We start from the raw sequence: 27,816 nt of genomic DNA, 5'->3' as shown, positions 1-27,816 counted from the left end.
TCTTGCTTGGTGATTGAATAGGTCGGGACAGAAGACCCAGGGCCCTGTCAATCCTTAGCTGCTAGGCCCAGCAAGTCACTGGTGGGGTGACTGACCTCAGCTCCCTTCTGGGAATTGGGGCAGTCTGATCCCCAGTGGCCAGGACGTCGGCATCTGAGGCACAGTCTGGGTGGCGCCCTGGGGTTAGGGCAAGCCCTAGCCCAATGCCCTTCATCACCACACTTAAAGCAGGGGCTCCTCATTGTGGGGGCTGTTGTCTCCCCCTTTCAATAGGTTGGAAGGAGCCCTGTAACACCTGGGCCAACATCTGGCATTTTTGGTGTTTTGCTCTTTCATCTCTGTTGTGGTAGACCTTGAAGGCCATGGCCAACACCTCGGTCTGAGGAGTCAAGGGTCCCCTCTCTAATTTTTTTTTAGCTTTTCCCGGATGTCAGGGTAGCTTTGTGAGGAAAAAATAGGTCATAAGAAGTTGCCTCCCATCCAGGGATTCAGGGTCCAAATTAGTGTATTGAACAAAAGCCTTTGTTAGTCGGTCTAGGAAGGCTGAGGGGTTTTCATTCTTCTTCTGGATGACTTCCTGGAGTTTATCAAAGTTAATAGCCTTTTGTGCTGCCGCCTTTAGGCCAGCTATCAGACAGGTAATAAGGTGGTCCCTGTGTCTCAGGTCTTGGGGGTCATTATAATCCCAACGGAGGTCTTGGTCTGGAACCGCCTGGGCCTCTAGTGGATGGTGGGCATTAGTCTGATGAACCTGGTCTGCATAGGCCCTAGCCTGGTCCCAGACCCTACTCATTTCCTCAGGGAGGAGAGTATTGGACAGAATCATATAGAAATCATGAAAGGTGAGGCTATAGGCTTGAGTTAAGTATTGAAACTCTTTAATATAAGAGACAGAGTTTGCAGTGTAAGATCCCAATTTTTTTTCTACTTGAGAAAGGTCAAGCATAGAAAAAGGAACATAAACCCTTAAAATCCCTTCCGGCCTGGCAACCTGGCATCAGATCTGCTGGCATCTTGACCTTGCATTTGCCAGCCTCCAAAATGTGAAGATTAGGCTTGTTGTTTAATCCACCAGTGTATAGTAATTTGTTATAGCAGCCTGAACTAAGATGCTTACAAATTGAAGTCTATTTTAAAAATTATTTTGATAATGAGTTCAATATTTTTTATTTGACTTACAATGATTTCAGAAGAGATTAGGAAAGAAATTAATTAAAGAACTAGATTCTTGGGAACAATAATTTTAAAAGGCTCATTTTCATTAATGTCATTCCTAGGAGAGAGATGATCACTGAGTTTTCTTCACAACCAGGTTCACCATGGGCAAGAAGGTCCTGCCTTCCCCACCAGGAGATCCTGCAGTCACAGGCTCCATCCTCCATCAATGATGACAGGATTGCCTGTCACATAGGCTGACTGCAGTAATAAACATAAAGAGACACAACAGTTAAACAAGTGTGACACAGGCTTGCAATTTTTTTTTCTATGACTGCAAACAGTTGATTCTCATGCGAACAGAAAACCTTACTTACAATTTGAATTTAGGAAAACTGAAATTAAAGTTTGAATGATTTAGAACTGCTGACCTGTGAACTGGAGCTAAATGGCCCCTGTCCAGTATCCAAGAAGATGCTACATCTTAAACAGGATTAGTTGGGTATATGGTTTCAGAATCACAAAGTTAAGTAGTGGTGATATATAGCCATTCCCCAAACCAGGATAAAGTGTAGGCTAAAATACCATATATTCATTCTAATACTCACAACTATTCAAAACTGGCTTAGTTTTGACCACTAATAGACTTTTCAACATAAGTGTGTCAGTCATAAAGGGTTCATGTCAATGAACAAAGTTAAAAAAACAGACAATGTATATTTAGTTAACAAAGGATTTTAAAATATAATTTCTGGTTTATGCTCACACAATTTTTCATTTTCCAAAGAACTAAAGCTGGAGTGATCCTTGTGGTAGAAGTTTCAACATCTTCTCCTCCTCCTTTTTTTTTTTTTCCAACACTGTGGATTGAACTCAGGTGTTCTCTACCACTGAGCTATGTCCCCAGCCTTTTTATTTTTATTTTAAGACCAGGTCTTGCTTAGTTCCTAAGGCTGCCTTTAAACTTGCAATCCTCCTGCCTCAACCTCCCAAGTTGAAAACTAAAAATCTTTTTAACTTAAAATGGATAAGTAAGTCTCAAAGTTTTAAATCAATCTAAAGCTTGAAACAATGAAAGAGGTTCTAGAAAGACATTATACTATGAGTATGGAAAATTTAAAAGTTCAATATATGAAAACTGATACCATAAATCAGAAAAACTTGGGGGTTATTGGTCACATTACTAAAGAAATGATCCCTAAGTTCCTTCAAAAAGCAAACTCTAGCAGGGCACGGTGGTGTACGCCAGTAATCCCAGGGGCTCAGAGGTTAAGGCAGGAGGATCAAGAGTTCGAAGCCAGTTTCACAATTTAGCAAGGCCCTAAACAACTCATCAAGATCTTGTCTCTAAATAAAATATAAAAAAGGACTGGGAATGTGGCTCAGTGGTTAAGTGTCCCTAGGTTCAATTCCTGGTACCAAAAAAAAAAAAAAAAGAAAAAGAAAAGCAAACTCTACTATGAACTGCTTCTAGCTCCTCAACCAAAACAAATGCCATTTTTGTTACACATATTAAGAATATTTGATATTTGGCAACATAAGGATAATATGACTTATCATCAGCAGTATTTTTAAAGCAAATGAGCTCTTATGAAGATATGGAGTCAGAGGAATCACACAGGCTATTGTGCTTGCTCCACTAATAATCTGCCTAGCCCTTTCTCTGGCCATTAACAAGGTTTGCTAACAGGTCTGAGAAGTGGTGGCTCCTCTGTCACTAAAACATTTCAATCCTGTATTTGCCACACTCACCAGCCATCTGGTGTGCACCACTTTACTGTAAAGAGGAGCTAACTGATGAGTAATACACCTCCTTAGTCCCACTCCAACCCTGTCCTCCTCTCTTCCCATTCATCCCAGATCCCTGTTTATGTAATATTCAAAGACATAAAACAAAAGAGGATGCTCTTGTGCTCTATACCTTATAATGTAGTTTTTGTTTTCTCAGCTGTATGTCATTTAAAAATACACACTAGGCATTAAGGATGAAATTGGTTGCTAAACAGATGCAAAGTAGGAGAGAGTTAAGAATTTTCATACACAATGAAAACTAAGTAATAGGAAAAAAAAAACAGCCAGTAGAATTCTCCCTAACAAATCACCAGTAAAACTAAAAACACCACATATCAATCCTGACTCCCCTGAACACAACTAAATCTGATGAACCCCTTAACACTCTCCCCAGTTCTTCAGAAGCTCTTGCAACCCTAGAAGTTCCCCCTGACTTACACTTAATCAGGATGTCTCCAATTTTAAGTTTTCCTCTGCTGAGGACGAAACCCAGGGCCTTGTTTGTACTAGGCAAATACTCTAACCAACTACTGACTTACATCCACAGTCACTATCACCCCTGTTTTAAAAATTTTATTTTGGGACGGAGTCTAAGTTATTGAGGCTGGCCTCAAATTTGCAGTCTTCCTGCCTCTTGAGGAAGCTGGGATTACCACCTCCCAGCCTCTTGAATAGCTGGGATTACAGGCATGTACTACCACATCTGACAAATTATAATTTTTGAAAGTAGTCCTCCATTTATTTTGCTTTATGATTTTAAGACATTAAAATTGAATAAGGGAGCCAAGTGTGCTGGCGCACACCTACAATCCCAGCTACTCGAGAGGCTGAGGCAGGACGGTTGCAAGTTTGAGGTCAGCCTTAGTAATTGAGCAAGACGCTGTCTCAAAATTTAAAAAAATATATATAAAGGGGTGCAGATGTAGCCTCAATAATGGAGTGTCCCTGGATTTAATCCCAGCACCACACACACACAAACACACAGAAGTTGAATAAGGGGATCACTGGCTCTGATCAAATGGCCTTTCCTTAAATAGATTAAATCAGAACATGCCCCTATCTCGTAAACACAGCACCTCAGCATACATGTGCCAACCTGAACGACTTTAGGTTGATGAGAAAATAGTAGTCAAATGTGATGGAGGGTAATGAGCTTCCTGGGAAGAGAGATGCTTACTTCATCAGAAGCCAGATATACACAGAGCAGGGCTACTTCTTCCGCAGTTGCAAATCTTCCTGTCTTTTGTCTCTTCAGGAAATAATTCAGTGCCTGGGATCAGAGACCATTCCAGACATCAGTGATGCTGGCTGACATGTGTGCACACCTGCAACTTCTTTAAGGTGTGAAAAGCAAGGAAATCTACAAAGGAACTATGGGTTTGCCACCTTGAAGAACCATCAGCTGGGGTTATGGTGATTCTTTCACCCAAGGTGCTCAAACTATCCATGATATAATGACACCTACAGATGCTGTGACACATCAGAAAGCTGATATAAAAGAAGAATGTTTTTTATTTTATTTTATGGTAAAACATGTAACATGAAATTTACAATTTAACTATTTTAAGTGCACGGTTCTGTAGTGTTAAAGACATTCACATTGTCTTACCACCTTCTGATCTCCAGAATGCTTTCCATCTTGCTAAAACGAAACTCCATACTTATAAAGTAGTAACTTTTCATTCCCCTCTGCCCCAGCCCCTGGTAACCATTTTCTGTCTCTATGAATTTGTCTACTCTGGGTAAGGAAGAGGACATTTTTTTAACCAAAATGTTTAAACATATTTAAAATTCTAGTAATACCTCTTCAGGATTTTCTCTGGCTTGTATTCTTTCTTGCAGAGATGGGGTATCAACGGTTCCTAAATCCCAGGATGACATTCAGTTTGGTTACTTCTTTAAACCAAAAAAGTAGATAATTAAACTTTAAACTTCCTTTCCATATAATACAATTAGTGACACCCTTCTCCTTTGACTTAAAATGACAATTTCTCCTTGGCTGCCTGATCTCTTGACATGTAACTTCTTTAATAACATTACTATGATTTTTCTCAAACAGACTATGATTATTTGTAACAACCACAATGAGATGTAAATAAAATCATCCAAGCATTTTATCATCCAGTTTGCCTTAATGATCTCAAAAACATTCTTTGCTGATAAGTTTTCTGTAGGGATCCTTAGGTACAACTCCAACACTGCCATCATTCTTGGTGATTTAGGTGGCTATAAATCTTCCTTAAAATTTTGCCTATTTTCATTGGTTCTAAATTCCTGTTTTTAACCACTGTTTTAAATTTTTAATAAAAATTATGATTTGAAATTGTTTTACTTTGAAAAAGAAAAATAAGCTAGGCATGGTAGCATGTGTTCCTGTAATCCCAACAGCTCAGGAGACTGAGGCAGGAGGATTGCAAGTTCAAAGTCAACGTCTGCAATTTAGTGAGGCCCTAAGCAATTTAGTGAAAACTTGTCTCAAAATAAAGATAAAAAGGACTGAGGATGTGGCTCAGTGTTTAAGCACCCTTGGGTTCAATCCTTAGCACCAAAAAGAAAAGAAAAATAAGAATGAAACTAAAATTTTAAAGTCCATGTGTTTCTACAGCAAGCTCTCCAGACTTCTTATTTATTTATTTATTTATTTTTTAGGTGTAATGGACAATGCCTTTATTTTTATGTGGTGCTGAGGGTCGAACCTGGGTCCTGCCCGTGCTAGGCGAGCACTCTACCGCTGAGCCACAATCCCAGCCCAAGACTTCCCAGATTATAACTCATATAATCTGTAATTTCTCTTTAGAGGACTTTTTTTTTTTTTTGAGACCGTACAGTCTAGTACTCTGGGGAACCATGTGATCTTTTGAGGTTGTAACAAATGTAACAAATGCTTTTACAGTCATACCCTCAGCTTCATCTTTAGAATGTGCTCCTGAGAATGCCATAGACCTGATCTCTGCTCTGAAACCATTACTTAAATTGAGCATGGTTGCGTACAGCTATAATCCTAATCACTACCACTCAGGAGGCTGAGGCAGGAGGATTGCAAGTTCAAGGCCAGCCTCAGCAACTTAGCAAGGCCCTATGCAACTTGACAAGACTTTGTTTCAAAATAAAATAATAATAATAATTTTAAAAAGAGAGCTGGAGATCCTTGGGTTCAACCCCTTGGAGGAAAAAAAAGGGAAAAAAAATTCTTAGTTGTGGTATCATTTTTTCCATTTCTAATGGAGAGGCTGAGAATCCTCAAAATCAGAAACCCTGACACCTACATGTCAGGTGAGCCCTTTCTTCAGGTTCTTTCTCTCTTTTTACACTTTATCATAAGCAGACAGCACTTTCAACACGCTGGGTGGAAACTGCCTTAGCTAGATCACCCAGTTCATTAGAAATATTTTCTACCTTCACATTACTACAGGAACTAAGGTCTGCTTTTGCCCACTTTCCAATGTTTCCCCCCTTGTCAACAGCTTCCTTAATGTCCAAAGTTTTACTATCAGGGGGTACCTTCAGTTTCTACACTCTCCTCAAAACCCTTAAAGCTTTAAGAGTTTGCTGTCACTGAGGTGGGTGAGCATGGCATCTTACAGGGCTGGTGCTGATGGCTATTAAATGAAAACTGTAGAGCAAGCCAATGCCTGCAGATGAATTCAGCTGTCACTTGACTCTGCTGGGTCCATGACACAGACGGACAGACACCCTGTCTACGCATATCTGGTTGGAGATTCCTGACTCACATCATCAGCACCGTCCCCGTCACACTCATTCCTGCTCAGGTTTCTTCTGTGTTTGGCTCTGTGAATCACAGACTGTTCCTTGTTCCACAGACTTTGGGAACATATTTTCCAATCTTATGAAAAATCCAGCTGCTGAAATAACCACATTTTCCAAACCATTTTGCCATTTTTTTCCTCCACTGGGTAAATAGTGCCAAGAATGGCTACATTCAAGTAACACCAATGTGTACATCAAAACCCAGAGAAACCCTCTCTCCTGTTTTATTCTTTTTCTTAGTGTTATCTATATTTACATTTCTACTCCAAGAAAAATAAAGCAGCATATCTCAATCACTGAAAATCTGTAGCTGGAAGGATATTTCATAGTTTTCCCTCCTGTAAGTGGTTTTTATCCCAAGATTCAAGCAGAATCTCTTGTGGGACTTTCCAAAAGACAGGCAGTTCTCCCCCATCAACTCCTTCCCCAAATTCTGGCATGCCATGCCCTTCAGGTTTGGAAAGGTCCCACAGGTAATTTAAAAATAGTCCTCCCAAATCCTCCAACGTCAGTAGACAACTTCTGAAAACTATGATCTTGCATAGGCAGTGTTTCTTTTTGGAGGACAGTAATAATCATTAGGTACCCTCTATTCATTTTGGGTGGTGGGACTAGGTCAAAGCAATATCTATCAAACAGACACATCCACAGTTACTGAAAGTCTCACTTTTCTTCTTCCTTTGTATGAGGGGCCAGAACACTTTTTTTGATAGAAATAGCAAACATTTTTGGCTTTGAGATCCATTTGGTCTTTGCCTTTGCAGCCTGAAAACACAGCCAATACATGGCAAGCTGACTGTGAGTGTGTTCCAATAAAACTTTAAAACCAAACAGGTGGTATCCAGAGTTGGCCTGCAGACCTTAGTTTGCAGGCCCCTTTTTATTGCATAAAGAAGGGTTAAAGTCTCCTTTTGATTTCTGAGTCGCCCCATGATTTGGATAGATCCCTATGCTCTGCCAGACTCCCTTTACTTTCTCCCTCCTGTCTTATAAACATGGTCTGCTTTTTAGCTTTCCCCTGATAAGGTCACCCTGGTCTGATTCCCAAACATCAGGCCCTAACAAGTTTTGTCTTAGGCACTTGATTGCAAATTGCCCTGCACATGTGGGTGGCTTTTAAATCCTTTGCATCTGTGACTCTTTCCTAATGACTAAGGGTCTCTTTCCCAACTTACAACTGGAAGACTCTTACCTTAGGAAGACCAGAATCTTTCTTTTGAACTTTTCCCAATGACAGAATACAATGTAACATTTGGTAAATGAACTTACGCAAAATGTCTCTCACAGTGGCAAACAGGATATCAGAAAGGACAAGTTCACAGCCCTGAAATTGCCGGACTCACCTGGGCACACACAGTTGCACCTAATACCCTGCTGGATGAAGTCTGCAGCCACGGACTTTGTAAGGCCAATCACGGCTGCCTTGGTGGTGCTATACACACACCTGTTCACCACTCCTGAGGGGCAAGGCAAAGAGGGACAATTGAAGGAATCAGAAACACAGTCTCTTTTAGAGAGGAAATACAAGGTAGTTTTCTCAATAGTATTTTCCTGCTTCCTCCCACCCTCCTTAAAAAAAAAAGAAAGAAAGAAAGAAAGAAAGAAAGAAAGAAATCAGGTTTTCTCCTTTAATAGGCCAGTTGCCGCACCTAGGAAAATAATTTTAGTATAGGCACAATTTAACTGAGACCCAGGTGTTGAGATGCTGCAGTTACTCAATAACCAACAGCAGTCTGCTTCTTGTTGTCCATTGCTATAACTCTTAAGCAGATTCTAAAAGAAAAAAAAATGGAGGAGAAACAAAACCAAGCAAAAAACAAGCAATATATACAAGTGTAGGCACTTCTTTACATTCCTCCCTTGAGCATGCTGAGAGTGTGTGTCCTTGAGAAGAAAAGAAACATTACCTCAGCAGTAGCTGTTTCATTTAAAACTCAGATCCACCTGAGCCAGGCTGTGACATTATCTCCATTTTCCCCTGCCATCCTATTCCTTCGACTTGGCTTCTCATTCAGAGTCTAAATCAACTGCCTTTGGGAAGCATTCCTCAAACCCTTGGGCAGAGTCCCCTCCCCTATAATGTGAGGGCACTTTGCACAAACCTCTTGTTAGAACACTCTCACACTGTAGGATGCTGTTTGCCTGCCTTTCTCCTCCTTTTGGACTATGAATTTGGGGAGGCAGGTGCTCACTCTATCATTCTATCATCTTTTGTGTTTTTTGTTTGTTTGTTTGTTTTTACTTTTTCTGAGGAATAGAAGTTTATGTTAACATTTATAACTGCATTTTACCATTTTGCAGAGTAATTTCAGGTACATGGATCTTTCCTTTCTTCTCCCTTTTCTTCATTTTCTTTCTTTCTTTTTTTTAGACAGGGTCTCACTATGCTGTCCAAATTACGCTCAAACTCAGGAGCCTCCTACATCAGCATCCCAGGTAGCTGGGATTGTAGGTTGTACCATTGTGCCCAACTCAGTATATAATTTTGGATTAATTAACTGATAAATGCTTCCTTCCCCAGCTCCACAGTCATCTCCATGTCCATTAGAAGAAATAAAAGGGAAGTGTTAGGGCTGGCCCCAAAATGGCTGTAGTAAGGCTCCCTCGCCAAAACTTCTGATGGGCTATATTCTTCTTCTTCTTCTTCTTATTATTATTATTAAATTTTTTTCTTTTTTTAAAATATTTTTTTAGTTGCAGATTATTTAGTTGTTTATATTTAATGTTGTGCCAGGGATAGAACCCAGTACCTCATGCATGCTAGGCAAGCCCTCTACCACTGAGCCACAACCCCAGGCCCTACGTTATATTTTTAGTGTGTAGCCAGGTCTGAGAACTGACTATGTAAGGGTTAGTCAAGGCCAGAAACACTGTGACTCAGTGTATAGACTCAAGGTCACACACATTAACTTGTGAGTATGCACCACTACCCCCCCTGCCCCTGTTGGTAGTGTGCCTTATTTGTTTGGCCTGCATATAAAAAGGGCCTATGGAAATGGGCTGGGGTGGGGGCTAAAATGGAACTAGGGGCTGAAGCTGAAAATGGGGGCTGGCTAATGGCTATGGCCGTCTCTGAATAAAGGTTGACCAATATGCCTCACATCTTCTTCTACCTGCTGAACCCTGAATCTGTTCCCTGGGACAGAGCCCCTGCAGAACAGGAAGACAAAGAAGATATTTAATTTTATGTCTATGACAATAGGTCTGATGGTCAAGGAATGTATTACCAACATTTTAAAAAAGCAGTTTTGAAATGATATATGGGTTTTATGACCTCAGCTATGTGTACTCCCAAAACCCACAGCTCATAAGTGTGTGCGTGTGAGCATCATGAACTCCAGAGGAAGGAAGGCACTCCTACCTTTGATGCTGGAGGCCACAGAGGACATGTTGATAATGTTGCCGGATTTCTGAGCAAGCATCTGACAAAACAAAACAACTGTGAACAGGGAGATACTCTGTAGCTCAAAATACTCTGGCTTTAAAATGTTTTAATTTACTTATGGTTTGCAGAACCAATTTAACCGTGGCATTAACTATTTGTGTTAGAAACTGTTAACAGTAAACCCACAACACCCGGCCCACCCATCTGCCACTGGGAACTGGTGGCCTGTGACACATTCACTGACATCTCTGAGGAGCCTTACCACCTTCCCATAGTCCATGACCAAGGATGAACTCGGAGCCAAATGGAATACGAATGGAAGCCAATCATTACGGTGTATTCCTGATGTTAGGACATTATCACTCCATTCAAAACACACACATGCACACACACACATATCTTTTGTGTTGTGGAACTGGGCATTGAGCCAGGGGAGCTCTATCACTGAACTACACCCCAGAATTTTTTATTTTGAGAGAGTTGCACTGAGTTTCCCAGGATGGCCTTGAATGTCCTGCCCCAGCCTCCTGAGTTGCTGGGATTGCAGGCATGTGCCACTGTGACTAGCTCAACACCTATTTGTTGAATACTAACTGTTCGGGAGATTCAGAGATAAATGACACAGCCCTGTCTATAGGGAGCAGTCAATCAGCCAGCCAGCCTGGTGTGGTTGACATAATCAAAGTCTAATGACAGTGAAGAACTCCAGAGATCTAAGGGAAGGGTGGGGGCAGGAGGCACCAATCCAGGCTGGTGGTGGGGGGGGGGGCACTTGGAGGGGAGCTCCTGAGTGGGAGGTATAAGGACAGAATTCCCAAAACTAAAGTATTAGAAAAATAAAAGAGTGTTTCAAGGGAAGGGTATCACATGTACAAACTGGGAGGAGTGGATGGGCCTGGCTGGAACACAGAGTATTGAAAGAATGAGGGTGCAGAGTTCATCAGGGGCTAAACCAAAGAACCCGAGTCAGTGACATGGAAGGGTTTAAAGCTGAGGAGGAGAGGCCGATTCAGATTTAGGATTACAGAGACTACTGTGGCAGCATTCAGAGACCAGTGAAAGCTGATGTAGTGATTGAGGAAAAGATGGTAAAAGTGGGGTCCCAGAAATGTCTGAGGAGCAGAGGTAGCAATCACCAGCTGGGTAGGCAGGACTTGATCCGTAGTTACTGCAGTGAAGTGAGTCCCACTCAGGACAGTGTTTCCTAAGGATGCCTCCCTCAGGCTTTCCCCACTAAAATGTAAATTCAACAAGAGGAGGGACTTTGGCTATTTTGTGCCCTTAGAAAGGTTACACAGTAGACCATCAATAAAATTTGATGAATCAAAATTTCCTGAGGTGCTAGATTAGAAGACAGATTGCTGGGTCCTGTCCCAAACCTAACAGAATCTATAATACACACAGCTGCTATGAATTACAAAAAGGTTTTCAAATGAACGTATGCTTTGTTAGCCATAACATGAATGTTTTTTGAGATTATAGGAATATGTGTAAGGACATGGGCACCGTGGCTGCTTTGGGGAAAGAAGCAGGAAGCTGAAAGAACTCTTGGCACTAAATTCCCATGAAATCAACAGCAAGGCAGATGGCCAACAAGAATCAGATGGACATCACTACCCTAAGTACATGTCTGATGACACAAATGGTGTGACTCTACTTTGTGTACAACCAGAGATACGAAAAACTGTGCTCCATTTGTGTACTATGAACTGAAATGCATTCTGCTGTCGTGTATACCAAACTAGAACAAATGAAAAGAAAAAAAAAAAAAAGAACAAGGCAGAGATGGTGGAGAGTAAGAGAGCAGCAAAGTGTTAACATCACTGCTGGGGGTAGTGCAGAACAAACTAGAGAACCGCAGGAAACCCAGCAGGGTGGTCATATCTTGAAAATGAAGTAAAGAAAGGGTTTTAAAAAGGAGGGGTCTCTATAGGTGATGCAAAGGGTCTAGAGAAAAAAAAAATCACTTCTGTCAAGGTGAGTTTCTTTAGCAGTTTTCAGGAAAAAAAGAGGTGTAGGAAAGGGAGAGGTATGTGACAGACAAATCCAGGGTTAGGCTGGCCAAGATGATAGGGTTCTTTATTGTACTTTTTCTACCTTCTGGTTTTTGTTTGTTTGTACTGGGGATTGAACCCAGGGGTGCTGAGCCACTGAGCCACATCTGCAGCCCTTTTTATTTTTTATTTTGAGATAGGGTCTCCCTAAATTGCTTAGGGCTAAGTTGCTAAGGCTGACCTCAAACTTGTGATCCTCCTGCCTCAGCCTCCTGAGTCACTAGGACTTACTTTTGGTTCTAACACTTAGCTACTAATTGTACCTAAGAACTGACAATCTACAATAGCCCCAAGGCATTGTGTGAATGTACTAAATGGACACCAAGGGAAGCTGTGGTGACCCAACCATGTCAAGGAAGATAGCTAGGAAAAACTAATATTTTGTGTTTCCTTATATGATAAAGGGGATCATCATGAATTGGGGTTCTCTTAAAGGGATCAGGAATGTTAGTAATGCTTACTGGTATAAACTCAGGAATGTTAGTAATGCTTACTGGTATAAACTATCTTACTGGTATAAACTATCTTACGTATAAACTAAGCCTTAAAGTCGCTCTTTCTCATTCAATTTAGTAACTAATCTACTTATAATACACTGAGAATATATTCAAGCTATTTTAATATATAAAGAAGGCTATTATGTAGGCTCAGTCTCCAGTCTTCCGAAATGCAGTAATTCTTTGGGCAAAACTTAGAAAACAGTCACCTTGGAGGCATTTGTCCTGCCCACTGACACTCATACTATCCATTTGACCCAGGACCATCAGCCAATTTTGAAGACATTGCTCACTTCTTCTAGGCTATGTTCCTTGCCCAACACTAGCTCAGGCCAGGCCCCAATTTTTTCCCTAATGGATCTTCTCCTCTGGTGGAACTTGCATTCTGCATGGACCTCTTCTTACAGTATGTTCACCTTGTGCTCTGTTTTTTGACTGATCTTTCAATCTTGCAGTGTTCTTTATTTTATTTATTTATTTTTTTGTATCTCCACATAAACAAAATTATTCTGCAACTGTTTCTGTGTTTTGACAACCTGATCTTTCCGTTCTGCCCAGGCTCTAAAGCCTGGCTTCCTCTGGAAAGTTCCAACTGGTATATGTGTGTCATAGTTTATGACAGGGAAGATCCTACATAGTTAGGGCTGGAAGTGATTGCACAATTTCTGGCCCTCATTTTTGGATAGAAGAAATAAATACCGAGAAAGAGAGCATGTGTCATCTCCCAAGGCACCTGGCTGATTTGAGACAGAATTGAGACCGTGCCTGGGGACTTCTGATGCAAGTGTTTGAAACTGGTAATTAAGTTAGTCTGAGCCACTTTAAACAACTTGCACTGAATCCTTCTGATTTTACATCCTAATTATAACTACATCTCAAAGTTTTTTTTTTTTAAATAAATGTGTGTTATTGCCTCTTATAGATCATTGTTAAGATTAAAGTTGAGTATGGTGGCATGACTGGAATCCTAGCTACTTGGGAGGCTGAAGCAGGAAGATGGCAAATTCAAGGTCAGATTGGGCAACTTAGACCATCTCAAAATGGAAAATAAAAAGATGTAGGGATGCAGCTCAATGGTGGAGTACTTGCCTAGCAAGTGTGAGAACCAGAGTTCAAACCTTAATACCTGGGAGGAAAAAAAAAAAAAACAGAGCTTCAAGTCATAGACAAGTTTATTAATTTACAAGTTGACCTTGGTATATTTAGAAAGTTAACCTACATGTTTAAATTTCAGCTTCACTATACTCAACACCTACTTCCTTATCTAGTATTTGTGAGTACTTTAGCAGTGGGCTCTGTTTTACCAATGAGTCTCATACATGTCTTACCCACTGTGATGTAATTTCCCCCTTACCATGGGCTCTGCTTCATCCTCATATACTGTGCAAAGGATCTGTCTTCCAAAAATACATGGAAGTTCCAAATAATATTTTATTTATATATGTATATATAAAATATAATAATATAAAATATAATAATATAAATCATTTATATTTTCATTCATTCCTGGGCACACCTAAGATCCCTTATAGGCACTAAACAGATAAAACAAAACAAAACAAAAAAAAACCCAAACATTTCCTTCATTATCAAGTTAGTTTCCTTAATCTTGCTGCTAATGTTCACCTGGATCCTTCTTGACATCTGGTTGACTCTCAGAGCAAAGTATCGGCTTTGCTGCGTCCTTAACACAGCTCTTCTCCAGTCCTGGGTTGACTGGCATTCAAAACCCCCAGTCATCTAATTCAGCCAGGACAGGAGGGCAACAGTGTCCCCTCTGCATTTCACCAGGGTTCACTTTACAAACTTGAGCTGAGCCAGTTCTGTACTCAGTCTCTTTCATTGTCTGCTATTAATGGCTTATGAGCTCATTCAAAGTCAGGGCTGCATGTATCCTACATTTATACCCCCAGAGAACCTAGTAGAATACTTCCTACTGAAAAGGGTTTTGTTTGTTTGTTTTCAATTTATACTGGGCAATGAGTATTTCTTTACTGTTGCTATTGTTTTTGTTTTAATTACCTGCCCAGCTAACTTGTGTAGCAATCAAGTCCACTGTACTTTCAGTCCTTTTACAAGACTTAAATACTAACACTCTTACGAGGAAAGTATTTACACAAAGGAGCGAGGTTTACCCAAACAAGAAGGCTAAACTCTTCTACATATTTTTATAACTGTGCCATATCACAAAACAAATCACTATATCCCCAACAGGTAAGGTGCTCTGTCCTAACATGCCTTCATAATATTCCAGTTAGAAATGCCATTTCTTGCAGCAATTCAACCTTTCAATGCTGGTGGAATGTGTTGTGATTCAATTGTACCTTTATTCAGTCATGCTTCAGGGACAGTGGGCTGCATCCGTTTCATAAGGCTGTCATAAGACAGTGCCAAATATGGGGTGTTTAAGGACAGAAATTTATATGTCCTAATTCCAGAGCGCTTGCTAGAATGATTTCCTTTGAGGCCCACTCTTTGGCATGTAGATTGCCATCTTCTGTCTCGATGTTGGCATCTGTGCTTCTCTGTGTCTTTAGTGCCACTTCCCTAAAAGGTTTCTAATGCTTGTTTGTAAAAGTAAATTTAAAATATTAATGAGCTTTATGAAGGCTGGAGAATTAAAAAGAAGTTAACTCAAGAGGAATGTTTGCTTTCTTTCATTTTATTTTTGGTACCAGGGATTGAACCCGGGGGCACTTAAGCACTCAGCCACAACCCCAGCCCTTTTTAAAATATCTTATTTACAGACAGGGTTGGGTCTCACTAAGTTCCATAGGCTGGCTTTCAACTTGAGATCCTTCTGCCTCAGCCTTCTGAACCTCTGGGATTATAGGTCTGTGCTCCTGTACACCCTCTCTCTTCTCTCTAGTACCCCTGTGGCTCAGCTAAAGTAGGAGCTAAAGGAGAATCTTCAGGGTAGAGAGAGGCAACAGGGTCCATCCATTCCCAGTGCAATTCAGGAGGCACTGAATTTTCAGGCTTCAAATTTGGGTTTTAGCCATTGGTTGGTTGTGTGACCTTGGGAAAGTGACCTAACCTCTCGGTTTTACCCTCTGTGGATGTATGTTATGGTTTGGATGTGAAGTGTTTCCCAAAAGCAAGAAGGTTCAGAGGAGAAATGATTGAGTTCTAAGAGTCTTAACCCAATCAGTGGATTAATCCCCTGATAGGGATTAACTGAGTGGTCACTGAAGTGGTAGCGTGTGGCTGGAGGAGGTGGGAATTGGGGCATGGCTTTGGGTATAAATTTGTATCTGGTGAGTGGAGACCTCTCTCTCTACTTTCTAATTACCATGTGAGCTGCTTCCCTCTGCCACACCTTTCTGCCAAGAGGTCCTGCCTCACCTTGAGCCCCAAGGAATGGAGCCGGCCTTCTATGGACTAAGACCTCTGAAAACGTGAGCCCTCAAATAAACTTTTCCTCCTCTACAATTGTGCTGCTTGGGTTTTTTAGTTAACAGCGGTGAAGCAGCTGATTAAAACAATGTGATAGGATAGCAACTATCTCATAGGCTTCTTCACAGTACTTACAACTCCTCCACATATTCTATGTCTATTTAATTACCTGTTATCCTGTTTCACCCTTCAATAATGAAAGCTTTCTCATAAAAAGGATTTTGATTGCTGATGGATCTTCTGTGGTTGAAATAGAGCCTGGCATGTAGAAAGTGTTTAATAAATATTCCTTGAACGTATGAATAGAGAGGTTAAGTGAATTAATTGATATCAAATGCCCAGATTTAAATGTTCAGTGCACACTAGTTGTTCTATAGTCACTCCCCAGCACACATGGGCATCCTTCCTAGGTGCCCAGCATGGAGACCTAGTGTGGTGCTAGCCTGGTGGTGGTGGTGGCCTTACTTTAGGAAGGAATGCCTTGATCATCAGGTACATGCTGCGGATATTGAGATTCATGGAAAAATCCCAGTCTTTTTCCTCACAGTCCAGGATGGTTCCATGATGAACAAAACTGAAAGAGGGATTAAACAGTGGTGTTGGTGATGTCATTAAAGGGCTAGGGACAAAGCTCAGCTGTAAAGTGCTTGTCAGTATGCATGGGGCCCCAGTTCAGTCCCTAGCACTGTTCAAAACAACAACAACAACAACAACAAAACCTGCTATTAAAATGTATAATTCATTTGTGAATTACTCTTATTGACTTAGACCCTTGTCTCTTTGCCTTATCAAGACTTTAAATAATTCAAACATAGTATCACTTAGCATATTGTTAGTAAGGATCCCAACAACTTAAGCTAGAACGTTTGTTATCTGAGAACAATATTCTTTTCTTTTCTTGTTTTTAAAAGAAAAAGACAAGAGTTTGGGGTTTCCAAACCAGAGAAGCTCTATATCAGCTGCACTGGAAACATCAATGCTATTAAAAACAAATAATGAATCTAAGACATCGGCCCCATTCAACTCTATTTTAAGAGCAACAGTGCCCTCAGGTGGTGTGAATTGAGTGCTCTCCAGAAAAATCATTGGCAAGAAAACCAAGTGTGAATCAGTGTCTCAGGACAGCAAAGCAACTTGGCTGCTGTTTACTTGCACGGCAGAACAAAACCAAACCCTAAAATAATCTGCTCTCCTGTTCCAGTCACACTTCCTCAGGGAAGCTTCCTTAACACTGGAGTCCTTATTGGTTTCGTTATGTAATCAATTACTAAGTATTGTTGGTGGGGGATTCCCTTGTGCTGCAGGACTCCCAGTTTGGTCAGACAGGTCAGCCCCCTGCCAGCGAGAACCACCAACCACATGCTGTATTTCTGTATCCTCTACACTGCTGAAAATTTAATAAATGCTCAAAAACTAACTTAGCTGTTTTTGTCATGTCTCGAGGTATATTCTTACATTTTAAAAATAGATAATCAGAAATCACTATTTCACTTCCAGACACTGATACAGCACTGGTACTTCCACTGCACATGACACAGCATTGCACCAGTACCAGTTGTCTTCCATGGTCTGAAACTGCTTTTAGGCCCCAAATGCGTGTCTCTCTGGTTGTCTTACTTGCTGAATCTTACGGGTAACGAAAATGCCGTCTGGAATCTAGTCATACTTCTCAAGGAATGTATCAGGGTCCACAAAGAGTAACTTTGCTATATTATCAAAATTATTTTTTTTAAAAGTCATAGAAAACTTTCTGAAAGTGAAATCAAAGAGTTATAAATTACCCAGCAACATTAAAGAGAACATCAATTCTTTCAATCTCACTGGCGAACTGATCAATTTGTTTCTTCTTTGTGACATCAAGGACACGAGTTTGGATACCTGGAAGTGAAATAAAAGACACTATTTACTATGTGGCACATATATACAATAGAATATTACTGAGCCATAAAGAAGAATGAAATTATGACATTTGCTGGTATATGGATGGAACTAGAGAATATCATGCTAAGTGAAATAAGCCAGTCCCCCCAAATCAAAGGCTGAATGCATTCTCTGATATGTGGATGCTAACACACAAAAGAGGCAGAGGATGTTCACTGGATTAGACAAAGGGGAATGAAGGGAAGGAAGCAGGGATGGGAACCGGATATAACTTTCCTATGCTCGTATATGAACACATGACCTGTGTAACTCCACATCATGTGCAACCACAAGAATGGGATCTTAATAAGAATAAGACACTCTCCATGTATGTGTAATAGGTCAATATACACTCTACTGTCATGCATATATAAAAAGAACAGATATAAAAAGAAAGTTTAAAACATAAAGTGCACTGAGATTGTACACACGCACGCACAATACTCACTTACCAATAACCATAAAAATGTTTAATCTTGAAAATTTAGCTGTTTTTGAAGCATGGAGAGTGAAGAATGCAGTATCTGCCCAGTTAAGGCACACAGGATGGTGGGCTGTCATTACAGGGTCTTAAGAATCTTAAAAATCTCATTAAAATGTATAACATCCCCCCAATGCCCCCATCCCTCTTCTTTGCCGTTTCTAAATTGAACAACAGGCTCCTTTCTGAGTGATGCCTTTAGGGTGAACGCTCACTGAGTCACATTAGACGTGTCCTAACCCAGCAGCGAGGACAGAAGTGGCACATTTCAGCCCATTCTTTCCCCAAAGACTGTGTTGCCCTTGGACTGGTTACTAAAACAAATCTGTGTTCTCTAACAAAATCAGCATTTATGTCTCTTTAAAAAAATACATATGGTTTATTTATTATTTTGATATACAAAGAAAAGACTAACAAACAGAGAAAAGGAAGACTGAACTTTTGTTTCAGCAAGACTTCACTTCCAGTACAACAGCTTTACTTTGATTTCTTGGCATTATAATTCAACATATTTTGATTCAATTGGCTAATTCAAGGACTAATGTGAGCTTGATTCATGTAACTTGTCCTATTTTACTGAACAGTTGACTTTTTTTTATTTTTAGTTGTTGATGGACCTTTACTGTATTTACTTATTTATATGTGGGGCTGAGACTCAAACTGAGTGCCTCACATGTGTGAGGCAAGCGCTCTACTGCTGAGCTACAACTCCAGGCCCTGAATGGTTGACTTTGAAATGGGTTTTCTGTTCTGATTTCTTTCAGGGTAATTGCAGTGCTCTGAGGTTGGAGTTAGATTGAGTGCCCTGCAGTAAATGTAGTTGCACACCCACATCAGCTGGGTGATCTCTTAGGGTTTCTCACCACGATATGTGACTTTAGGGCTATGCTATCCCAGGATGGTAACCACTAGTGAGCTACATGTGGCTTGTGAGCACCTGGAATATAGTTGGTGTGATCTGAAACATGCATATATGTAAAATACACGTGGATTTTGAAGATTTAGTATGAAAATGCTGCGATGTTGGTCAAAGGGTACAACCTTGCAGTTAGGAGTAAATTATGAAGACTAATTTACATAGTTAACACCATGTATTGTATGCTTGCAATTAACCAAAATACCTTAAGTATTTTCATCACACATACAGAGAGAGAGAGAGAGAGAGAGAGAGAGAGAGAGAGAGAGAGAGAGAAATATGTGAGGTGATGGATATTTTGGATATCAAAATATCACATTGGGGCTGGGGATGTGGCTCAGTGGTTAAGGACTTGCCTAGTATACAGGAAGCCCTGGGTTCTGTGGGGGAAAAAAATTCCCCAAAGCAACAGCAACAACAATAACACCAACCACATCATGGTGTACACCTTGAATACACACAATTTTTGTCAGTTACAGTTACAACTGTTACAACTCAATAAAGCTGAAAAAACTGATCGAGGCTTGTAATAAAGTTGTGATAGTTCAAATCAAAAGATTAATTATGAAAAAAGAAGGTATAATATTTTGCTAATTTTTAGTACTGAGTACATGTTGAGATGATAATATTTTAGATAACTTGGGTTAAATAAATAATAAAATTAATTGCCACCTGTTTTACTGTTTTAAAGTGGCTGCTAGAAAATTTACCAATACACATGTGGCTCACATCAGGTTACTTTTGGACAGGGCTGCTGTAGAGAACAGAACAGAAGAGTCGTAGTGAATAGGTAACCTAACAAGTCTTCACACATAGCTTGGTAATTTGAAACTTAAGTTCTCAACATATTGATAAATAAAAAGTTTTAAGTATATATCTTCAAATTTCTTTTTCCAGTCTTTTTCTCTTTCTTTCTTTCTTTTGGGTAATAAACTCAGGAATGCTTTACTACCAAGCTACATCTTCAGTCCTTTTTAATTTTTCATTTTGAGACAGGGTCTAGCTAGGTTGGGATTCTCCTGCCTCAGCCTCCTGAGTCTCTGGGATTATAGGTGTGCACCATCTCTTGCCCTTTTTCTTTTTTCTTTTCTTAGAAGTGGAATTCAGTTTTGCTTTGTCCTCTTCATGACTACCATGACTTCCTCTATTGAAGACAGGAAGAAAAGTCCCAGCCTTATGCCACAGAATTCAAGTGCTCATGTACTTGTTAGAGGTGGCAAGACACCTGTTTCTCCAGGTTTTGACTCTGAGAGGTGATGCTTTCAGTATCAGGGTAGGGAGAAACTACTGCCAAACCACTGGGAATGTCTTCTGGATTAGTCAGTGCGCCAATTTATAAAGTGCTGCTGGAGTTAATATCTGTCAAGCTGTCAAAAGTGTCCACACTTGCAACAAACAGTAAAAGAATCCCAGGGCCATCGCAGAGTCCTTCCCAGCTAAGTCTGGTCATTATTGCAGAGCTGCTTTAACCTCAGAGACGCTGTCCCTCACCTCAGATGGAGCCTCCCAGATGCTCTTCAGGTGATGGACTGTAATTTGGAAACTCATCTGATGTATCAAGAATAGCTCAATGGGCTGGGGTTGTGGCTCAGCTTGCCTTGCATGTGTGAGGCACTGGGTTTGATGCTCAGCACCACATAAAAGAATAAATTAATAAAGTTGTTATGTCCGACTACAGTTAAAAAAAAAAAAAGATATGAGGCAACCACATCGTAAAAAAAAAAAAAAAGAATAGTGTTCAAGGCCTGTGGATGTCGCTCAGCCTGCTACTTGGAGGCTGAGGCAGGAGAATTGCAAACCACAGGTCAGCCTTGCAACTTAGGTAGACCCTGTCTCAAAAACAAAAATTAAAAAGGTCTGGGGATGCAGCTCAGAGGTTCAGCACCCCTGGAGTCAATCCCCAGTACCAGAATATTCTTCTTTTATTATTTGATTTCATTTTTTCCTGGAAATAGACGGTGTCCTCAGAATTCTTACTCTATGAGCTAATCAAGGAAACATGTCTTCCAAGAAAAAAATGGATGGTCTAACTGCAATCCTCAAGAGATCCACAATGATCAAGATCCCCAACAACAAGGAAAATCTAAGAGCTGGGTGCCTGGATATGCACACTAATCCCACCCACCCACTCAGAAACCTGAGGCTGAAGACCTAAGTTCAAGGCCATCCTGGGTAGGTTAGGGAGACCCTGTCTCCAAAAAAAAAAAAAAAATGGCTGGGAATACTGCTGAGTGGCAGGGCACCTCTGGGTTCATGCCCAGTGTGAAGGTGGGGTGGGATGGGGGAGCATACAGGGCAGAAAAGTGGCCTGAATGTGGAGAAGGCCAAAGACATTCATAGGGACACTCAGGTTCCTTCCGCTCCACAAGAAGATGAGCATTACTGTGAAATGGACCCAGAAAACGAAGCTCACAAACAAATCAGAGTCATTAATTATTCACCAAAAGGAACAAGAATACAAGATCTGCTGTCTTACTGTGGGAAGAGCCGCTTTCCAGCATTTGATAGTAACAATGTAGAAAAATCATGTGAAACAAGAGATTGAAGTCAACTGTTCCCCCAAATACAAAATCGCTGATTAACCTCCATGTTTGAAAGTGTTTAAAAACTGAGGGTGGAAGCACAACTGATCCCAAGGGCACGGTGGCGGTGGACAAACGCAGCTTGTGGTGGGACCTGCACAGCCCCAGGCTCTGGCTCATCATCTGAGCCCTGCACCCACAGTGCCCCTTCCTCCGTTACCCAGATTTCATTTAAGGACACAGATTTTTGTGTGTTTTGAGGCCAATGAGCCAGAATCTAAAGAGGCAGCCAGTGTTGCTGAGCTAAGGAGCTCATTAAGCAATCCCTGGCATATAGGAAGCTCTCTCTCTCTTTCTTTTCTCTCTCTCTCTCTCTCTCTCTGTGTGTGTGTGTGTGTGTGTGTGTGTGAGTGTGGTGCTGGGGATTGAATCCAGGGCCTATGCATGCTAGCCAAGTGCTTTATCGCTGAGCTACCTCCCCAGGCCAAGGAGCTCTCTTGAACCTTCAAATGTCATTGCTTTGTAATGCCTGACAGACTCTGAACCCCAAGGTCCAGCTGCTCAGTGGCTTACCTGGGTAGTTTTCCAGTTCCTGAAGTTTGGACTCATTGATGTCCGTGGCTATGACTTTGGCACCTTCATTTGCAAAAGCCTGGCAGACACAAAGTACAAATAACTACTTCATTTACTCAATTAAAATGCTTGGAGGAATGGAAAACATCTGATCTTTTTTCTTTTTTTCTTATTTTTATGGCTGTTTCCCTTATAAAATACGTGGAATTTCAAACTACCCAGTCTTGCTTCCCTTTCCCCACTCTGATTATTTTTATTTATTTTCATCGTTCTTTAGAACAATGTGACATATATTCTGCATGTCTTTTGACTTTTTCTCTTTAATATCAAACAACATAGTATTTATTTATTTATTTATTTATTTATTTATTTATTGGTACTGGAGATTAAACCCAAAGGCACTTAACCACTGAACCACACCCCCAGCCCTTTTTATTTTGAGACAGGGTTTCACTAAGTTGCTTAGAGCCTTGCTAAGTTGCTGAGGCTGGCTTGGAACTTACCATCTTCCTGCTTCAGCTTCCCGAGCTGCTGGGATGATAGGCATGCACCACTGCGCCTGGCTAAAATTCTGTTTTTAACACTTCTTTAAAAAATGTTGTTATTCCATTTTTAACTAGATTCCAAATTATAAGAGAAAAGGGGTTGAATTTTCCTCCTAGGAGTATACTAGCACTTTCATAAAGCTCAATCATGCCCCTTACGACACATTATTAGCTCAGGTAGGTGGTATAATGTGGGAGAAGTTGAGGTAAAGCACAAGACAAGGGTAGCCTGACACTTTTATAACTCTGGAGTCCTAATTCTGAATTGACATGATTTCAGAAAGCTATGCACCTCTGTGAGACCCCTGCAGTAAATTTATTATGGTACAGAAACATTTTTGAGGCAGAGAACTACATTTCTCAGCATCCACGGTTATGGGTGATATCACATACTCTGTGGATGTATTCATTCCTTTATCTGCTTCAGGTAGTGTGACTTTTTTGGTAACTTATGACAACAGAAAGATAAAGTTAATTTAAAAAACAAAATGCCTGGGGGTGTAGCTCAGTGGGAAGAGCACCTGCTCAACATGCTCAAGAGCCTGGGATCACTCAGTGCCTGCCCCCAAAGCAGAGCAGAATCAAATAACCATAGTTCAACATTTATATTGGGCCACATAATTCAACACTTCAAAAGTGGGCAAGTAAAGAAGACAGTGACTCACCACAGCAGCTGCCCGGCCGATCCCCTGAGCGGCAGCTGTTAGGATGATGACTTTCCCATCAAGTCGACCCATGAGGAAACTGTGGTTTAATCTAAAGACAAATGCATTCCATGGCTTACACTGTAGCCCCTGGTCTTGTGCAGGCCGTGACGTCTGGAATTACAGCTCTGTGTGCTGCCGTAAGAATGTGAAGACAGCACCCCCGTTCCAACAGTCCCCCCATCTGAATTTCCTGGACACTTTACTCTAGATACCTAGCCTTGTACCTCAAAATCATTCAGCACAACACACTGAGGTGATGACGGGCGATGGACTCCGGATGGAGAGGACACCTCTGACCCTGCTCCTCACTATCCTCCCTGCTACCCCTGCACCCATTGCTATAGCATCGTTTGTGTCCTTACCACCCAGGGCTGCTTCTCGATTTCTCTCCTGTAAACTTCTGTTGAGGTTGCAATATCAATAACTTATGATTTTTTTTCCTTGTTCGTTGAAAAGATTTCCTGATTGGTCTCAGAGATGAACAAAAGGGCTGGAAAAATCAAATCATGTCCAATGTCCCCATTTTACAGAGGAGGGAACTGGACCTGCCCGTTAATAAAGCCAGTCAGTGGCAGAGCCAGAACTAAACTTGAATTTCTGGCTCTTTTGCTGTGAGAACAATCCTTCACACCACACTGCAGATCCTCTTTTACAAATTAAACATGTAACAGTAACACTTGAACACATATAATCAGTAATTTCTAAAAGCAAAGAATGAGAAACTCTGACATAAGGGAAATTCAATGTGCATGAGATATCTGGCTAAGCATGGACTGCACATCATAGGGTGAGAGGAACAGCTAGTGATGAGCTGGGATTGGGGGAGAGTCTAGTGGTGATCAACCTTGTTCCTTTTCTTGCTCTGCTCTGTCCTTCAAGTGTACCTCTGACTTCATACCAACTCACAAAGTGGCTGCTGTGGCCCAGACATCACATTCATATTCTAGGAAAAAGAGAAAGGGAGGAGTAAAAATCTAAAGCCTTTCAGCTGGGCGTAATGATGCACACCTGTGATCTCAGCCCATCAGGAGGCTGAAGCAGGGGATTGCAAGTTTAAGGCCAGCTGCAGCAACATAACGATACGCTGTCTCAAGATAATAAATAAAAAGGGCTGGGATTTGTGGCTCAGTGGTTAAGTGCCCCTGGGTTCAATACTTTGTACCAATACACTAAAGCCTTTCAGAGAGGCCTCATTTTCTGAGGAATGAAATTAACTAAATTATGCTATGTGCACATATGAATATGTCACAGTGTATCCAACTATATGTATAATTATAACGTACTAATCAAAAATTAAAAAAAAAAAAGAAATTGGAAAGTTCTTGGAAATTTCCACCTACATTTCATGACTCAGACCTGTACAACTTGGCCACCCTAACAACAAAGGAGGTGAGCAATTTGAGAATTTTGTTTTCCAGCCATGAGAAAGTGAAAAGCAAGAGGGAGAGTGAGTTGGATGGGTGCCTAGTGAGCCACCTGATTGCACTTGCACAGATGGCCCTCACTGTCACTCAGCTCACTTGCCTGCCTGATAGAGTAGACGTTGCAGGCCTGGCCCGTACCTGCCCCCCTGCCCTGTACCCAAGGCACCCTTTCCTTTCATGCCTCCACACCTTGGACCAAACTCCACATGCTAAAGCACTAGTTCTTCTGTAGGCAGTGGGCTTGAGGATGCATGGAAAGGACACCACATGATCAGAGATGTATTTCAGAAAGATCACAGCAAAGAACAAGCCTGGGCAGGCGCAGGGCGGTGTGGGTGGGAGGTCCTGCAGTTGGTCTGAGAGGTGCTGGTGAAGAGAGAGACCTGGAGGATGACAAGCGTGTCAGAGATGAGACACCAGGGCCTGGTCACCAACGAGATGCTGTGATTTGCCCATTGTTGTACAGAGATGAGTGCAAACCTGGGTCTTCTGACTGCAGGTCCAAGAGACGGCCCTGTGGCTCAGGGCACTGACACATGATGCTTGCAAGCCCAGCAGACCTCTTTAAACTCCCACTGTGGCTGCAGGAGCCTGTAGCTCACTCACCCCAGATGGCAGGAGGTGATCAACCATGAGGAGTTTGTCCTGAGGCCACTTTTTCAGAGGCCATTTGGAGACTAAGGCAGACCCATTTCCAGGAGATAGCACCTTTCTCATGGCTTGACCTGGCCGACTTTCAAGACTGCCTTGCTGAAGGTCTCCTAGACTTTACAGCATTCTGGATGTTTCCATCCCACCTGGCTTTGCTCTTTCTCCTTTCCGTGGTGATCTCATGGCTCCTCAGCCTTACCTAGTTCCCTCTGCATTTTCTGGCACAGGAACATTTCCCCAAATACCATCCACACCTGGGTAAGTATGTCTAGGAGTCGGCCTCTCCGAGGACCAGACCCAGACAACCACACCATCATAACTAGTTCCCATCATAACTAGCTCCAGGGACCAGCTTACAGCTCCCTGTTAAGTGGAACTATTTGTTAGGAAACAGAGTAGTGGTTTTTACACTGCCTGACCTACTCTGAGACAATGAATATTTTCTTCTTACGAGAGAGATAAAATTTCACTTTAAACACAGAAGAAGTTGGAAAAATTCTACGTGTACTTTAGAAAGACTCTAGCTGTCTTTATGGTCCTCCAGTCCTAAGCATGGTGTATTGAGAAGCTGTTATTTTACAATACCCTTCTAGGTAATGTGGGGCTCATGTCACTGTAAAGGCACTTGTCCAAAGTTAAGAATCTCTGACACCCAGAGAAGCAGGTAATGAACACAAAGCATTCTTTTTTACTCACTTTGAAAACCTCCCCCTACTTGGCCTCCCTGTTGTACTGAGTCCAGATTTTGGAGCCAAAGCTTTCACATTAGGTAAGTTTCATTCTCAAACTAAAACAGATTTCTTTGGGAGAAATGAGTGCAAACATAGCCAGACATGATCAAAATCAGGCAACTCCTAGTAAATTCAATGTGAACATTGAGCACATTGGTTTTCTTACTCTAAATATTGGGGGACAATGTTAATTTTGATCAGCAGAGGCAAAAATAGAACATTTTAAGGATATCTAAATGTTTCCATGAGCCAGACAGAAAAATAATCACTTAGGATAGATACTGTAAAAGTTCTCCATTTCTTTAGCTACTTTGAATAACTTATAAATATGGTAAATTTTAAACTTGTTAAAAAAAGACCTGTCTTTATCCTGATCTAACTGCTGAGATTAATCTCAAAATATGCAATGTACAAAGCAAAGCAACATCTGAGCATTAAATCTTCCCTTCCCACAGTCCAAAGTTTTTGTTTTATAAGTATTAGGAAATCTTACTTTAGAGGAATGAGTCCTTGGCGTCTCCTCTAGATCCACGCAGGAAGGAGTAATAGACTTGAGATCTTTGTTCAGAAGCAAGTCAAGCGCTCAATAATGCATGCTGGGATTCGTAGTTCAGATTCCTTCCCAGTACTAGTTCAATTTCTTTTATTTTTTTTTTTGAGGAGTTGCATCAGCCATACCTTTTATGTGTGTGTGCTGCCATCTAGTGGTCGACAGGTATAACTGCTACCTCCCAGTAGAAGAGGAGTGGAAAATATCTTCACATCTCACTTAGGATGTGAGGTCATTTCCTTCTCAGCCTGTCTCTGACCGTTTTTTTTTTTTTTTTTTTTTTTTTGCTCCTATTATTCACTGTTGTTAGTCAAGGTTGAACGAACAAGAAACGTCAGGTGGAAGATACCAGAACAACAAAATAGAAGGAATTCTGGTATTGGGGATTCTGTAACTTTCCTAGCCCTTAAAAAAAATTGCCTGGTGTTTGAGGTGCATTTTGACTGTTAGTCTGTCATATGGACTTTATGCTAACACTAATACACAGAAAGTGGCCCAATGCAGGCAGCTTGACTGCACAGGGTGGGTGTTGGAACAGGCGGAGCTTGAACGAGCTGTGGAGGTGCAGAGAGGAAGAACATGTTGGGCAACAGCAAAAAAAAAAAAAAATCATGACTGGCAGAAAAACACTGAGATATAAATACAAGAAGAAAGGGCTCGTTCTTGTGAGCCCTCTAGCCTAGGCTGGCAACTTGTACTTTATCTGCTTGTAACTGAGCAGTGCGGGTGTGTAGGATTTGGGACGCATAC

General features: G+C 41.2%; 1 protein-coding gene across 3 annotated transcripts; it reads right to left on the bottom strand.

Moving 5' to 3' along the window:
• Positions 1 to 856: 856 nt before the first annotated feature.
• Bdh2 (3-hydroxybutyrate dehydrogenase 2) lies at positions 857 to 27,159 on the bottom strand. 3 transcript variants are annotated; one of them, XM_046458991.2, is made up of 11 exons: positions 27,010 to 27,049; positions 24,555 to 24,653; positions 23,669 to 23,759; positions 22,459 to 22,537; positions 17,828 to 17,924; positions 16,512 to 16,620; positions 10,076 to 10,136; positions 8,058 to 8,171; positions 4,750 to 4,808; positions 4,124 to 4,216; positions 857 to 1,416 (listed from the first exon to the last, which is right to left on the bottom strand). In XM_046458991.2, the coding sequence occupies exons 3-11, from the start codon at positions 23,738 to 23,740 to the stop codon at positions 1,363 to 1,365; spliced, it is 738 nt and encodes a 245-aa protein (XP_046314947.1). In that variant the 5' UTR covers positions 23,741 to 23,759; positions 24,555 to 24,653; positions 27,010 to 27,049; the 3' UTR covers positions 857 to 1,362. The 3 variants fall into 3 exon arrangements, with proteins under 3 accessions (XP_046314947.1, XP_046314948.1, XP_046314946.1); XM_046458992.2 differs by lacking the exon at positions 24,555 to 24,653 and having other exon boundaries at positions 4,043 to 4,216; positions 27,010 to 27,159; XM_046458990.2 differs by lacking the exon at positions 24,555 to 24,653 and having other exon boundaries at positions 27,010 to 27,157.
• Between the last annotated feature and the right edge of the window lie 657 nt (positions 27,160 to 27,816).

This window comes from Marmota monax, unplaced genomic scaffold (assembly GCF_021218885.2).
Source record: "Marmota monax isolate L192 unplaced genomic scaffold, Marmota_monax_Labrador192_F-V1.1 WCK01_AAM20220418_F8-fsc00002, whole genome shotgun sequence".
NCBI lineage: Eukaryota > Metazoa > Chordata > Mammalia > Rodentia > Sciuridae > Marmota > Marmota monax.
The sequence above is the reverse complement of the archived record's forward strand: the minus strand, read 5'-3'. Positions and strand labels throughout refer to the sequence as shown.

Coding starts and splice junctions, on each gene's coding strand:
- Bdh2 (XM_046458990.2), bottom strand. CDS start 23,740: ATGGGTCGACTTGATGGGAAAGTCATCATCCTAACAGCTGCCGCTCAG. Junction 17,925..22,458: donor GGAACTGGAAAACTACCCAG/GTAAGCCACTGA, acceptor TTTCACTTCCAG/GTATCCAAACTCGTGTCCTT. Junction 4,217..4,749: donor CCAGAGAAAATCCTGAAGAG/GTATTACTAGAA, acceptor CTCTGATCCCAG/GCACTGAATTATTTCCTGAA.